The 16,097-nt window shown below is 43.7% G+C and overlaps 2 protein-coding genes across 2 annotated transcripts; one reads left to right on the forward strand and one right to left on the reverse strand.

Annotated features, from left to right (window-relative positions):
* Positions 1–771: 771 nt before the first annotated feature.
* Positions 772–8,123, forward strand: LOC308411493 (CCN family member 1). The gene is made up of 5 exons (XM_080905388.1): positions 772–1,015; positions 2,240–2,453; positions 3,141–3,584; positions 4,057–4,235; positions 7,043–8,123. The coding sequence occupies exons 1-5, from the start codon at positions 965–967 to the stop codon at positions 7,346–7,348; spliced, it is 1,194 nt and encodes a 397-aa protein (XP_080761514.1). The 5' UTR covers positions 772–964; the 3' UTR covers positions 7,349–8,123.
* Positions 8,124–10,030: 1,907 nt separating this feature from the next.
* Positions 10,031–15,888, reverse strand: ddx39ab (DEAD (Asp-Glu-Ala-Asp) box polypeptide 39Ab). Its single transcript, XM_080905387.1, has 10 exons — positions 15,732–15,888; positions 14,656–14,872; positions 14,189–14,316; positions 12,243–12,519; positions 12,005–12,123; positions 11,739–11,870; positions 11,490–11,599; positions 11,173–11,317; positions 10,882–11,029; positions 10,031–10,544 (listed from the first exon to the last, which is right to left on the reverse strand). Exons 2-10 carry the CDS (start codon positions 14,861–14,863, stop codon positions 10,528–10,530), a joined length of 1,284 nt encoding a protein of 427 aa, XP_080761513.1. The 5' UTR covers positions 14,864–14,872; positions 15,732–15,888; the 3' UTR covers positions 10,031–10,527.
* Positions 15,889–16,097: the final 209 nt, after the last annotated feature.

Genomic DNA, 16,097 nt, shown 5'->3' on the forward strand with positions numbered 1-16,097 from the left:
AGTTCAGGTACTGAGAATGGCTGGTTTTCCTGTGTCAAAATGACACAGAGACTGTCCAGGCACACATCCCTGGCCTCTCTAACACTCTTACAGTGTACAGATACAGAACTGTTTTTTATGGGTACTTGCTGGTGCAAGTACCCATGAAAACAGGTTGTGTGTGGGAGACATGAGGTCTAAATAGGAACTGATGAATTACACTGATTATTTCAATGATTTTCAGACATCCCTCTCACTCTGTTATGCAGTTAAACCCAGCTCCTAGGAACACTCTGTTCTCCATGTGTTTGCATTTGATCTGCCCAACTCTTGTCTAATAGTATTTTTATAAAGTGGCAGAAGGAAATTCCTAGCTGTTTTCCATGGCTGCTCCCAGTATTAATGTAGCGCAGACGAGCAGCTGCGTATATTTATTTTACTCCTCACAAAGCGGCAGCCGGACAGAGGCTTGCGTGTGAAAAGGACTTTAAAGCATCGAAAATATTATTTTCGCTCGAACATAAATAAATAAACATCCCAGAGCCAGCTCCTCTTTGGAATGTAGTAATTCTGATTTTTTATGAATGAGTGCATTCATGGCTGGCCACGCCCCCTCCCGCAACCAAACCTGTGTTGGAGGTCCAAGCCCCGCCTCCTTCCAATGCCCTCCCGCCCTGTTTTTCTTTTTTTTCCAACTTTGGCCGCGCGCCTGTGTCCTAATTGGTTAAAGGAGGGCTGGGGTGGGCGTGGTTGCCATAAAAAGAAAGGGAACGATATAAAAACAAGGCTCAAACTTTTGGTCTGTGAGAACTTGAGAGATTGGTGGAAGACGTGTGAGGATACATAAATATATATATATTTTTTGCGAGTCGGATTTTACTGTTGTGGACCAACGCTATTGCTCACTTGAAGGATTTGGGCTTTTCCTGTCACAGAGCGCTGTTTTTAAACGCTCTCCCGTCTTCCATGTGAGCACGCTGACAGCATGGGGACGCTGCTATTATTTGCTGCCTTACAAGTGGTTACAGTCGCTTCGGTGAGTACGTGAAGTGTTCTCCCTTCATGCAAACGCACGAGCTCTAAGGTCTCACGCGCCCGTGCTGCTCTCGTGCTGTCAGGGTCTGCTCTCCATGCTGGTGTTAGCGCTGCGTGCCAAAATAATAATGGCCCAGTGGCTCCCAGCACTGTTAAGATTGTCATCGCTTATTAATACGGCGGCTACTGTGCTTTCTGGTTGGCTGGTTTCCAAATTGAGGCTTGAGGAGCAATAAGAGGTCTTGAGCGGTGTTTCAAGAGGTCCCATGTAAAGTCAGTTGAGTCATTTTACGATTTGTTTGGCGGTTTATTTCCATTACATTTTGTAATGTTACACTACAAATGTGATCACTAGTGTCCGAAGCATATTCAAGTAAAGGGGAAATATATGCAAACTATATAAATGTAATTGGTTACACTCTCTTCGCAGTCTAATTAAATTATCTGACAAGTAAAAGTAATAAACCCTACTATGTGTACACCGGCTTCCATCCAACTGTAGGTCTAAAATTATACCACAGTAATTTTATCCAATGGGTATAAAAATACACTTCGATATGAAGTCGTTCCGCTCCATAAATATCTCAAGGAATATTATGTGACTTTTGGCTGGGAGATGCTTTAACTTACCATGTTATGCACGGTGATTCACGAGTTATTGTTCAGTCTTTGTGTAATGTAATTTTAAACCCTCCCAGGAACCTCAGCAGTGAGTGAAAGCAGTGCCAGTGCTGGTTCTGGCACACCAGAACTTGGCCCGGGTTAAGAGAGTGGCGGCGGAGTCAGGAAGGGATCACTGTAGGTGATCTGACTGCGGACAGTCAGACTGACAGCTCCCTGTGATCCACAGGCTGTGTGATCCCAATAAATGCTGGGAGTGGTGAGAGTGGCTTGTGTGTGTGTCGACACAGAAGGGGGTCAGAAACAAAAGATTTAGAAGCCGGGAGGTGGGGGTCAGTGAACGTACCTTTCATCCCCTCTTGCCAGGCGAATGCCAAGCGGAAGGCGACAGAGGGCTACAGATACCCCTGTGGGGTTCAGGACAGTGCCGAGTATTCAGGCAATATTTTAAGCCACACACACACACGCATTCATACATACACGTTGAGGACTTTCTGTGATCTGGGTAACTTGAGTCAATCTGTTGTCCTGCCTGGTTCCAGTGTGATTTTTCTCTTTATTCCTTTTGGTGCAGAAGGTTAAATTACTCTGTCCCTTCCTGCAGGTGACTGCTGAGTGTCCAGTAGTGTGCGAGTGCCCAGCAGTGCCCCCATCTTGCCCCCCAGGGGTAAGTTCAGTCCCAGACGGATGCGGCTGCTGCAAGGTGTGCGCTGCCCAGCTAAACCAAGACTGCCATGAGGGGCGCCCTTGTGACCACCATAAAGGACTGGAGTGCAATTATGGCAATGATGTGGGCCGAACCCATGGCATCTGCAGGGGTATGTACCACAGAGGTGGCAGAGCAGGGATGGTGGGGGTGGGAAGGGTTGAGAAGTGGTGAATTTTTTTTTTTTTTTTTTTTTTTTTTTTTTTTTTTTTACCCCTGCTTTAGATCAGGCACAGCTTTGGGGGTTGAAGTAAGGCAATGTGTAACTTCAGGGTGGGGAATCTGGCTTCTGAGCCAGGGCGGCTGGGGTTTCTCTTTGATAGGGGCTTGAGGTTTGAAGCCTGTGCCACGTTTCAAAAAACAGAGCACCTTCATGAGCCTGTGACTGAAACCCGGCCAGCCCCGGTATTTATATAAGTGCTGCAGTGTGTACACAAACAGGCCTGTGAAACACACAAACACACATGCACAGACAGTGGTATTTTTATATGTGTGTTTATTTGGGGGTGTTGCTATATAAAGGGGGGTGGGGGTATCCGGGGTGTTGTTTGGGGAGTCCCACTCAGGGTGTTAAGGGAAAGGACGTTGTAAACAAGTCAACGTTCCCTTTCTGGTCTAAGAATAGTGTTTGCTTCTTAAATGTGGAGATGTTGCGACTGTTCTCTCTCTCCTTTCATCTGTCCACCACACACATTAAATACACAGTCACATAAAAGTCTTGCTATTTGATGTCTAAAGACTAAGTGTGTGCTATTAAAAGCGTTCTGACCAGCTCGCCTGTCTTCTCTCTTCCTCCCAGCGAAGGCCGAGGGCCGCTCCTGCGAATACAGCGGTCGGATTTATCAAAACGGCGAGAACTTCAGAGCTGGTTGCAAACACCAATGCACTTGCATCGATGGAGCAGTAGGGTGCGTGCCTCTTTGCCCCAGCCACGTGCCCTTGGCGTCACCTTCCTGCCCTGCCCCGCAGCTGGTCAAGGTGCCCGGGCAGTGCTGCCTCAGCATCGACTGCCACAAGGGAACCACGGTCGTGCCCCCGGTGTATCGCCGACCCCAGCCTCCCGCTTTCCCTCCATACCCTCCATTCATTCCCTACCCAGTGTATCCCTACCCAAAGCCTTTCCCGAAGCCTTACCGGAAGTTTTACACTTACAAACACAAAAAGGAGAAGGATACCCTTGGCAACGAACTGGTGGAAACGGTACGCAAGTGGGGCAAGCCACGTGGAAACAAGCACCTGGCAGGTGAGGAGTTGGTGACCTGCTGTGGAGTGCGCCTGTTTCCACTACACAGTAAAGTGTCCTGTTTACGCTTTATTCACTTCAGCCCGCTGATGCACAAACGGCCTCGCTGTGAGCCGTCTCCCCGGCGTCCATGCATGTGTTTTGGCATTTATGTGAAGCTTGTTTTCCACTGGCTCCTTGCACACCAGAGGTGCTCTTGGTCGCACTCACACACACTGCTCTTTCACAGCACATGCCTCCGTCACCCAGCTTTCCCTGCTCTGTAATCATCCTCTCTGTGCGTCAGTGTTGCCTGTTCAGTGAATAAGGCCAGTGTGCTGTGCATCTGTGTACCTCTGCTTTTCCCTCAAACTTCCCAGTAGCCACTTCACTCCCCCTGCTTAACTCCTGCTGACCTGGCTTCTCTCTGGCTCTCTCTCAATATTTCCCATCATCGCTCTCCCTCACGTGTCCTTTCTTTCATCTCTCGTAGCCTGGAAGCAAACAAGTGATGAGTGCGTGGTTCAGACCACTTCCTGGTCCGAGTGTTCCCGGAGCTGTGGGATGGGCGTTTCTTCTCGTGTTACAAATGACAATGCTCAGTGTAAAATGATCAAGGAGACGCGCCTGTGCAACATTCGGCCCTGCAGCTCCATGTCCATCCCAGTCAAGGTGAGGAATGCATGAGTGTGTTTGGATGCTTTAAAGATCCTTATAAAGGCAGACCTTCTTCTCATGACCCCAGCCACGGAGTTCCAGCAACCAGACTAAATAAGATTCAGGAAAGAAGCGTCTCTCGAGGGGCAGTTTGTATTAATATCATGGCATGTATAAAGCCCCCTCCCCTCGAATCCCTCTGTTGCTGGACCCCTTTTTGATCCATTCTGTCTATTCAAAGTCCTGTTGCTGTGTGAGATGAAAACAGAGGGGAACGAGACCTGTGGCTTCAGCTCGTTGTAGATCAGAGTATATCAAAGTATATCAAAGTGTAGCTAATTAGTTTGAAAGTTTTGAAAATACCATTTCACATTTCCTGCCAGAGGGTTGGTTGTGATGATTGACAACACTCTCAATACAGTAAATGTCTTCATACAGTAAATATGAAAACTAGAATGAAACTAGAGAGAACAGCCTGGCTCAGTTCAAAGATCATAAAACGCTCTAATGAAATCCTGCTTTACTGGAACTGAATTATAAAAGTAAAATTTCAACAGGGCTAAGATCAGAAAGCCTTGCCTGGTTAAACGGCAAGTGCTCAACGCCAAGAAGTAGGCCACAACACATCCTGTAGCTTCATCACAACCTCTGAAGATGCAGAGCGTCAACAGACATACTTAATTACCTACACTTTGGAGTCATTAGAAGACATTAGGAACGTGTAACTTGTAATAAAAAAGTAACTGGCAACGGCCCTATCCTGTACATGGTACAGCTCATGTCATCATCACTTTGATCTACCCAAATATAATAAACCTAATTGGCTTAATTACTACTAAATATGATGACTACTAAAAAAGTTAAAAGCGCAACTTTAAACATTTTGCTACAGGTCAGACACTTTAACTTTTGCATTAATATGAATAACAGGGGCTTTTAATTTTAAACACAGAATTTAAGATGGAAATAACTGCAAAGGCAAACTGTGTAAAACAAACAAACAAAAACCCCCCACCATAGATCATGCAGTTTGTTCGTACAAATACACAGTAAAAGAAACCAAAAAAACATCATGGTGGTGACCAAAATGCTAATACAGAGGCTTCAAAATGCATCTTACTGTGTCTGTGTTTTTTTTTTTTTTTATATACAGTCTATAATTAATAGATTGATACCTGCTAATGCGACTTTCAGTTGCTCCTTTATTCACGAAGCTGCACTTTTTTTACTGGCTTCATGTTCACGTTTGAACTTTGACTACATAAGTGTGAATCGGAGAACTTTTTGCTGCTGCGACAGAGGAATAACTCTTTCTCCTTCACTGACGTGACACCGTGGCCGACAGCTGCACTCGGTGGCACTATGCTGTGTGATTTAAAGAGCACTTCGCCCACTCTGTTGCTCTCTCACATTTCAAACAAAACACTCTCAGAAACATTTTGCCCCCTGCCTCGAGCCACTCATGAAGCTGATTGGCTTGTTGTGCACCTGTTTCTCTGAGCTCTCCCAGTGTTTGCAGAGCTGCTGTGGGTGTTAATGGAAACAAGTGTCAATCCTTAACTATCGCTGGCACGCTATTCTCTCTGGCGCTCATCTGCTGTTCTGACCTTTTATTTCTTTCAGCCCATTAACTTTGTTTTTCACGTCATGAGCGATGAATAACAAGTTGCTTGATGCTGCTCTATGGTACGGTGGCAGCTCTAATTTCAAGCAAACGTGAAGCCATAAAGCTTTCACTGGAGCACAGTTTTAAACCGGCTACACACCACACCCATGCCTCCTGTGCCAAAGAAAGACTTTGTTAGCAGATTTTATGGATCACCCAGAGAGTCAAATTCTCTAAATATCTCGACAACCTTTAGACCTGGTAGAGTTAAGTATGTAAGGTGAATTTATGCGGTTATTCATGTTCCCCTGACTATTCCTGACATCACTGGATGTCAGGATCACTGGATCACTGTAAGGTTTGGTCCACATTCAGGGTAAACTGGAATCATAGAGTGTATATAAAAGATGAATTTAGCTCTATTAGCCATTAGTTAGTGATTGGAGGGTCTGACCAAAAACTCTGCATGCTCACACAATAGCCACTTGATAATCACAAGGTAAGCCCACAATTAAGCATACTATGTTTTATTAGCTATTTTGATCATAATTTATAAAACGATAAGACCTCAAATCGCTAAATAAAGACTAAAAATTCTGCAAGAAAGTGTTTAAAGAGCTCAGAGATCAAGTGTACAGTTGCCCTGAGAGGTCAAATGCAGTGCAACTTAAGAAAACACCAAGAAAATAGAAAAATGCTGCAAAAGTACACAAAACAAAGGAAGTGTTTTTGGGGGAGATGTGATGGAACAACTGTGGTAGATGTTAGGATTGCACTGGGACGTGCTTTAAAAAAAAAAAAAAAAGCTTATGTTCTATCTACTTTGTCTTCCTCATACTTGTGGCCAATTTTGAAACAATTGCACCTGGATGGTTAAGATGCACAGAGACAGACTGGGGTTTGAACCAGGAACCCTCTTGCTCTGTTTGCTAACTGATATTGTTTATATACATGTCCACCTTTTATATACAGTCTGTGATTTTTGGTGACATTATAGCAGGATCAACATCAAGTTTTAAATTTGGGCACTACTTTATGTCAGTGCCATCAACATCAGTTCATTTACTTTTCACTGGAAAACATTCCCCTTGTGACAGGCTAAACCAGGATGGTGAACAGTACAGCCTCACAGCCCTGCGTGCATGGCTGTAGACACCTGGTGAAGCCTTTTCACTGGAAAAACTGAATTGCTTCTTTCTTCTTTCTCCGTCCACAGAAAGGAAGGAAGTGCTCTCGCACCCATAAGGCCCCAGAGCCACATCGTCTGTCATATGCTGGCTGTAGGAGCACTCGCCTCTATCGGCCCAACTACTGTGGAGTATGCCGGGACGGCCGCTGCTGCTCGCCACGTCGCACCCGCACAGCTAACGTGACCTTTGCCTGCCCTGACGGCGAACGCTTCAGCAGGTCCGTGATGTTCATCCAGTCGTGCAAGTGCAGCGACGAGTGCAACCATCTCAACGAGGCCGTAATGCCCCCACAGCTGTGGCTCTATGGGGACACGCACAAATTCAATGACTAGCGGCGTTACCCTGCCAAACCTACATTCCTTCATAAAAACAGACATTAACTCCCCCATCTCACCCCTGCCCCAGCAGTACCCATTATAGAGTAGTTGTCCTTAGTGGATCCATGAGCGGAACACACACCGAAACATTTGAGGATGAATGCGGAAAAGAGGAATGTGTCTCGGACTGGGCGTACCTCACAATGTGGAAACCGCAAAAGTGACCAGGCCCTGCTTTAGTGTAGATAAAAAGCTGTTTCTGGCCTTGCCAGACTTTAAACTGTGAATAAATCTTTGGGTGTAAGCAGACCCCATGTTAGTGCCCAGCTTCAAAAGTTCCCTAGAACTGTTTTTGGGAACAGCTGAGAAACACAGACATGCATAAGTCTTTCGTGTGCTGAAGGATTCACGGTGTGGATTTGACAAACCTGCTGGAATCACGTCTGCGCACTCCAGTATATGACAACTGATAGACTAAGTGACAAAGAAGAATAGGATGGTGTTGGTAGAAGATGGAAGTTTGTCTCAGATGTTTTGACGGGAATGTGGTTTGGGTCATTTTATGGTATTTATTCTCTGGTATTTATTGTCGAGACAGACATGATGACACAGCAGCCTGCCACTGGGGAAGGTGGCGCTGCTATTCTCGGAGAATCGATGTGGCAGAACAACAATATCAGGCGGACAATACTGCTGAGCCCAGAGAGAGGGTGAGGAACTGCCATCAAACCAGGACTTGACCCCGGGCTCAGATTTGGTCAGAAAGCCATATCTAATGATGAACAACAAATGATAAAGGAGGAAATGAGGTATATACAATGGATAAAGTTGGAGTTGAACTTGGTGGTTGGAGGCATAAGTGGGAAAAAATGTCAAAGGTTGTTTACGCAGCTGGACTCATCCCCTCGCCTTGCCTTCACAAGAAACTGAGACATTTCGCGAGCATCCGAAGAACACGCTCGGGATTCTGTCGCCAACAAGTCGACCACCTAATTTGGCCAGGTACAATCCTGACTCGTGATGGCAGAAGGAGACAATCGTCCACTCTGGTTTGTTTTATAAATGAATTTTGGAAAGCTGCGTGTGCCACGGTAAATGTGTTATTTGTGATTTGAAGGTGGAACTGCTCTGTCGTCTAATCTGGCTCGTAACTGAGCAGCCTCTTCGTGTTAAAGTGCATCCTGTTTCTGAGAAATGCTGTTGAAAGGCTGTTCAGTCGTTTCACACGGCTGTGAGAAGAGCTTTATGTAATTTTGTTTTCAGGGGGTTGAGGTCTACAGCTGCCAAATGTCAGCAGGAGCCTACCTCTAAGGAAACTAACACTGTCAAGTCTATCTTCAGGTTGTACGTTACGGATGGCTTAGCCCTTTATTATGATTATCCACCCGACTTGGTGTTTGGGTTGACGTTTGAGCACCTTACAGCAACCTTGATTCACAGCCTAATCTGGTATCCACATACAGATGAGTTGAAATCACGAACTGCCTTTTTTAAAATTACTGTATACAGTGGTAACTTCGTCTCAGTGGAAGCACCAGTGTACTTTATCCGTTTGTGCCATAAATTACACATTTTTGCCCTGAGGTGAATGTTTTTCCCCCCCCTACCATCTCAACTACAAAACATCTGCTGCCCCAAATCCTTATCAGGGGTTCTTTTTAAACTTTAATTTGCTAAGAAATGTCTTGTGTTTTCCATTGCTATTTTGCCCATGAAGATGCTGTGGTTTTGATATTGTATCTTTAGTTTTGAGGGAAACTATAGTGCAGCTATGTACAGACACATTGTTACCTTTGTAGTTCTATCTGCTGTATAAGGGCCAATCATTATACTGAAGTAGTCCATGTATAGTTTAGCACTGGACGAGGCAGGGTTCAGATCGTTTATGAGCATTAAGTGCCAATTTTGAAAGCTTGATGACTGTAGAACTAGTAGTGTACATTAATAAGTCTGTAATTTTCTGTAATGAGTCATGCTTAAGATCTTATGCTTAAAAAAAAAAAAGTGTTCCTTGTGATTAACTCTTCTTGGAATCTGGTTAGTTTACAGTTGACTTTAAGAGCTGGAATGAGTTCATCATCGTTTCGCTTTTTAAAAAAATAAAATTCTCTCTGACAATCACTGTTGAACATTTATCAAAAGAGGATTTTTTTTTGTCACGTAGGTTAAATTATACAGCAACTCTATGGTGTAGCGCTTAACACATCCCCCTAACATGCAGATAAATGCATCTGGTTTAAATTGAGTCAGATCAAACATGCAGATCCAGCTGCTGTGGCGGAGCAGCCAAAGATCTGCAATTTCACAGCTATGCTAGCAGCCCTGCAACGAGCCATACTATGTTAACATTTAGCAGGCATTTCATGTATTTACACATGTACACTACAGTCACTATTTGGTACTAAAGAAAAGTTACCTTAGTGGCAAGATAAATTTGTGTCTGCCCAACTGCACTTAAGATATCAACATCCAATATCGAGTTACTGTGCAGCAATAAAAATTGCAGAGAACCATCACTATGACTCTGCACAGTGATGTTTATCCAGTATTGAATTGTTGCTAAATCATCTAAGCAGATTTCCACTTGTTTAACACTTTGAATTTTTAATACTTAAAACAAAATACCAAGAAAAAAAAAATACAGTTAAACAGTGACATGTTTTGCCCCGTCAAAATCTGCAAATTCATCACTACCAGTTCATGTGGTGACTTCATTTATTGGAGGATATTCAGTTAAAAATCCATAGAAAGAGCTGCCATATGAGCCAAATTTGTGTCTTTACAACTTTTTGATTACCAGCCAAACAGCCACTTTTTTTGTACTGGGAAGGAAAACAAAACATCTCCTATACAAATCTTGCTTGGACATAAAGAAAAAGCACAGACTCCTATCACATGTTCCTCTGAAAGTTTCCCTGAAGCTCTGTCGCTGCTGAGACTGAAACCAATGAAAACTGAGCAGAGACAGCATCCTCATAAGTGACCACAACAGTAAAATGACATTTTATAAAAAGTTTTAATTCCATTAAGCAAAACAAAGACAAATTAAAACCAAACCCCCCTAAAAACTGACAATAAAAATAAACGTTTGGTGAACAGAGGAAAGGCAGAGCTTTCAAATCAATGGTGAAGTACGTCTACTTCCAAATACAAGACGAGATCCACAAAGAGCAGACTGCCGTTTGGCCGGGGACTCATCTGGACTGCTCGACTACAGAGGGGGAGAGAAGGAGAGACTAGTTGAGCACGCAAAACATCAGAACGATGAGCAACAGCTGAGCATACCGACGTTTCAGCAACAGGTTAAATATGTGAAGGATTTGAGGAGCGCTTCAGTTAACGTGACAGCACCAACTGTTGCGTCTTGTTGCCGAGTAAAGGTTTACTGCAATTTTCTGTGGGGAACGCTTCAGCATTAACGCAATGATTTAATAATAAAGTGCTGCAAAACTCTTTAATCCACAGATCACAGTGGTTCTAATGTTATTAAAGACATCAGTATGCTTTTAAGGAGGCATTCAGAAATAAGAAAAACCAAAAACACTTACTGTAAGATGAGATGTCAATCTCATCTGGCAGCTCGGCCACATTGACTTCAAAGCGGTCCTGCACATCGTTTAGAGTCTTGGCATCAGTCTCGTCTGACACAAAGGTTATAGCCAGGCCTTTGGTCCCAAACCTACCAGCACGGGCAACCTGAGGGGCGCAGAGAAGGTAAGAGTAAGTCCAAACTGCAACATGGACTACCACTAGCATTCACACAGTGCTTGATGAGCAAATAAGACAGCCAACTTTCCTGCATATGAAAAAGGAGAGGGGCTCAGAAATTCATTTCTCACCCTGTGCAAATAGGTGTCAGAATCTTCTGGCATGTCGTAGTTGAAGACGATATTCACTCGCTCAATGTCCATCCCTCGGCCAAACAGGTTTGTGGCCACCAGGATCCGCCGCTGGAAGTCTTTGAATTGCTGATAGCGAGACAGCCTGAGAGAGGGTAAGAAGGGGAAGGAGGACAGAACCATCAGGAGGATTATCAACAAGCACTCTCTGAAGACTAATGCGTTGAGTTGAAGGATGAGGCCTCCTGCTCTCAAAAATACACAACACATTTGAAGCTCAGCAGAGCATGTTTACGAGTTGAGAGTTTATAAGTCACCTTTCCTCCTGAACCATTCCCCTGTGGATGGCAATGGCAGGGAAATTTTGCTCCACCAGTAGCTGGGACAGAGCGACGCAGCGCTGAACTGACTTGACGAAGATCACCACCTAGAGGCAACGCACGGGCATTAAGGAAGCACCGAGTTAGACCTCTGATGCAATTTTTATTACAGCTTTCAATGAGTATTTGGGACCTTTTGAATACAAACATTAGCTTGCAACAATATAAAGATGTATGTTCCCTCACCTGATTGAACTCCAACACATCAAGCAGGTCAAATAGCTTGCGGTTTTTCTCGCTGTCCTTCAGCTTGCAGTAGTACTGTTGCAGGCCGTGGAGTGTAAGTTTGGTCTCGTCATCCACAAACACCTCCATGGGCTGTACATGAGATAGCAGGTAAGTAAAACTTCAGTGCAGCAGTTTTCAGTACAGACCGAAAGTGGTGGAGATGAGTTGTCTCACAAAAAACAACAGACATTCAGAGGTGAAGCAGCCCTCCGCTGCTTACTTACATCTTGCATGAACTTGCGGCACACTGGACGGATTTCCTTACTCAGTGTTGCACTGAACATCATGACCTGCTTCTCATGCGGTGTGATCCGGAAGATGTCCTGAACATCACGCCTCATGTCTGCCATGTGAAGAAAGAAAAAGAGTGAAAAAAATGACTAAGGTAAGATTCTGACTGACTACTGCAGTTTTGCTGCCGACTTGGTGAAAACTGGGAAGACAAAAGCAAAGAAAAGTCACCTAGCTGCTCCAGCATTTTGTCACACTCGTCCAGGACAAAATGCTTGACGTTCTTCAGACTGAGCGTCTTGTTCCGGATCAGGGCGAGGATACGGCCGGGAGTTCCGACAACGATGTGAGGGCAGTTCTTCTTCAGGACGTCCTCGTCTTTCTTGATAGGCAGGCCACCAAAGAATACGGCTGCTTTTATGGTGGGCATGTACTTGGAGAAACGCTCGTACTCTTTGCTGATCTGGAAGGCCAGCTCTCGTGTGTGACACATGACTAATACAGACACCTGGAGACAAGGAAACACAGATTAAATCCAAAAATCTATCAAAAAGTCAAAGGTAGGCAGAATAATTTGTTTAAAATGAACAGTTTTACATTACAAACGACAAGATGCATTTAATGTTAATGTTACATTTTTAGTGTTTTATGATCATCTAAGCATCTGTCCTTGAAAGAAAATTACATCCCACTGTAGCTATAACACCTTAGACTTGAAGGTCTGCAACTCTACAAGCCAGAACTGAGCCATATATCAACTCTTTGGTGTATAATTTCCACATAACAAGCACAACATGAAAATGCCACTTACAATCAAATAGACTGATGCTATAATACACAACGAATGTCATCCATCCTCTCAAATCCCCAAATTCCACCAGGATCGGCTGCGCTGCATTTCAGCACTGACACGAACACTTAAGCCAATCGACCCTTATGCCTGATTTATGCTTTAGCAGGAAATCTACATATTAAACGGAAACCCCTCTTAACCGCAAGCGTAACATAGAAAACCCAACATGTAGTAACATTTCTCTTGTCAAGTTATGTGGAAGGTTTTGGTGCAGCGTTAAGACGGGTTTCTGATTACGTCGTAGATTTCCCGCTAAAACATATTTTATTGTTGTCCTCAAAACTGCATATCCCAACAAAGAAACCTGCTGGTTATAAGTCACCTATGAAATCTGTTATTTGTATATTAATAAGGAATGTCATGATCCCAGAAATTCATCAGTTGGTACCAATACCAGTAGAATCACACAGCTGGATAGTGAAACAAAATGACTGGCTGGTGCCAGGTACTTAAACTGTTACTAAAACGTTTTAGAATTCTGATCATTTATTTAAATGTTGACATCATTTTACTGACAAGACCCAGACTGAGATGTTAGGATGGCTGCCGAGTAGCCCATTAGTGTTACTAGCAAGTGACTGTAACTCGTGTTAGTTACATTAAGTGAGCACAAACATTTCAAGGTTATTTTACAATGGGGAGTCTCAAACAAAATAAGCAGTAATCTGTGATTCTGGATAAGATTTGTAGGACAAAACTTTGGATGTCACTCTTAACTTATTCGTCCTCAACGTGAACTACATAAATAGCTCTGGATACCAGTCTTTCATGTGCCTTGCTAAATTAGAAGTCCAATTATTGTTTGCATATCGCCTCTTGCTAATCAATTATCTCAGATTTTGCAGCCACCTGAATGCAAAGTAGCTGCACAGCCGACTGCCTTCCTTAAAAAAAGAGACAGAGCAGAAGTTTGTTGCAGTTGCACGACTTTCCATCTTCCACCTGTTCTTTGACAATAGAATACTTTAAACCACATCCTGCCTCCTTTAGTTTTGGAAGGATTTCTGCCTCCCTGCATAAGCTGATGACGAGCACTGCTGCATCTCATAAATCTTGGTATCAAAATGGTACCATGGGTATTGATTCTGTTGGCATTCCCTAGCTCTGACTAAGACTGATTTTGATCAGTCTTGTTTGTGCTCTCTCACAGGTGGCTCTGACTTCAGCTAAGTTAAAAACAAAAACAGGACAACAAAAACATTTGGACCTCTATCAGCTTTTATTGGCTTGTTCATTAATTACCAGACTAATAACATTCATTGCCGATAAATGAAAAGCTCAACATTGAAGGCACAGTCAAAGCATGTTAAACACACATACTAACCTGTCCGTCAACGGGTTCGATCTGTTGCAGGGTGGCCAACACAAACACAGCCGTCTTGCCCATACCAGATTTGGCTTGGCACAGGATGTCCATGCCCAGGATAGCTTGTGGGATGCATTCATGCTGCACTGTGTTTTTAAACAACACAACACAAATATTAATGTTAAGTGCAGTCTTATTATTACCTGCAAATCAATTTCTTTGAACTGCTATAAAGAGCACAAGAGGAGTGGCAGTCCTGCTGGGAGTGGTGCATTTTTTTAGACGCACAAAGCAAGTCAAGCTATTCAAAAATTCTTAATGTATGCAAGCAATATAAGGTAAGCGCTGTTGAAGAACATGCAGACTTACAGCTTTTGACTGGTTCTACCAGTGTAGTGCAAGGGTATGCCATAAACAAACTCAATTGCCAGTTCCCCACTAGTCCCATTTAACAAAAGGTACCAGAACAGTTGAATGCGTCTCACCTTCAGATGGATGCTCAAAACCACAGTCAATGATGGCGCGGAGAAGCTCCGGCTTCAGAAGAAAATCCCTGAAACCAGAGCTGTGGATGGAAACATAGGAACCTTTCACCTCCTTCTTGCCTGCTGGGGTTGCACTCTCGGGGGCTCCTTGAGGCTCCTCATCCTCTTCATAATCAAGGAGCTCGTTGTCAACGTCATTCTCAGCCATTGTATTTGTCTGGAACAAAGAAAATACAGCTGAGTATTAATGATCACTGTCCTTCATCTGTGTCTGTAAGAGAGGGCTCCCTTTACTTAGATTATATGAAGCGAGGTTCTTATTCGAGCCCACTTGTTGCACATATTTTAATACATTTAAAAAGTCTTATTTTATTCTACCATTACAAGGCGGGTTTGACTTTGTGCAACTATGAAAATCGTGGTTGGTTATAAACGTGACTCCAAACATTAGCTCTATTGTGTATAACTCGAACTGAATTTTAAAGAGTAAGCCTGTGGTTAAGAAATGCTAAGCAAGAAAACACGCAACAGAGCAGGCCTAAATATGAATACTCTAGTGTTTTGTAGGCAGAAAATATTCTGTACGACCACGTACACTCAATATAACAAACAAGGTCAAAACCGTAACCGACGATGTCAAATTGACCAAACCGGTTAGCTTCTAAGCGCATACAACACTAGAAAGCCATTGTGTTGCATAACCATTGCTAACGTGGCAAGCTACTCTTCTACACGACAACAACTAATCCGCTACGACCAACTAAATATTCCCAACGGCATAAGAAGGCGATCTTTTCGTAATTGTAACGGGAGTGTTATATGGATGACAAAAAGGCGGCATATTTCGTGTAAATAAGGAAATCTAAGTGGCGATTGCTTTGCTAGGCTATCAAATGCTAGGCTACAAAACGCTAAGTAACACCGCCCCCTGAAACAAACAACGAAAGGTTATTTTTAGCGATAGCAAACACTACTGCAGCCCAAATTAAACAAATATAATTCACAAGCTTCTTTAGGTGAAACGAGACGCGGAAAGCCGCCCAAGCGGGACAATGAAGTAGTTCAAGGATTCCTACCGTTTCGGTGTTAGCTTCGACTGCCCCGATAGATCACAACCGCATGGAGAGGCCTCAGTTAGTTTATACCACCAACCGGAAGTTCCGCCTCGACTAAAGCGGGTCGATATCATTCGCCCGTTTATGCGACCTCTGTGAAAAGCAGCCTGTGATTGGACAAAAAGTGTGCCGCAGTCCGTCGCAGTTGAAAAAAGCGGGACACAGTTGTAGCTGCTCTCCGTAGGGGAGCTCGGGAGGGACACTCGAAATAAATTAATACAGTCACGTTTTGCTGCAATATAAGTATAAAATTAACCGGGATGTGTTTGCGTATGATAATGCAGGCCTGTGACCTTAAATATAAAACAGCTTCCTGGAATTGATTCA

The sequence above is a fragment of the Rhamphochromis sp. 'chilingali' genome (genome assembly GCF_963969265.1).
Source record: "Rhamphochromis sp. 'chilingali' genome assembly, chromosome: 15".
In the NCBI taxonomy this organism is placed as follows: domain Eukaryota; kingdom Metazoa; phylum Chordata; class Actinopteri; order Cichliformes; family Cichlidae; genus Rhamphochromis; species Rhamphochromis sp. 'chilingali'.

Bases quoted from the DNA above. Each gene is read 5' to 3' on its own strand.
- LOC308411493 (XM_080905388.1), top strand. From the start codon at position 965: ATGGGGACGCTGCTATTATTTGCTGCCTTACAAGTGGTTACAGTCGCT. The intron at 1,016-2,239 runs GTGAGTACGTGA...CCCTTCCTGCAG, and splicing joins AAGTGGTTACAGTCGCTTCG to GTGACTGCTGAGTGTCCAGT. The intron at 3,585-4,056 runs GTGAGGAGTTGG...CATCTCTCGTAG, and splicing joins TGGAAACAAGCACCTGGCAG to CCTGGAAGCAAACAAGTGAT.
- ddx39ab (XM_080905387.1), bottom strand. From the start codon at position 14,863: ATGGCTGAGAATGACGTTGACAACGAGCTCCTTGATTATGAAGAGGAT. The intron at 11,600-11,738 runs GTGAGGGAACAT...CGTTGCCTCTAG, and splicing joins ATGTGTTGGAGTTCAATCAG to GTGGTGATCTTCGTCAAGTC. The intron at 11,030-11,172 runs GTGAGAAATGAA...TGCGCCCCTCAG, and splicing joins CTGACACCTATTTGCACAGG to GTTGCCCGTGCTGGTAGGTT.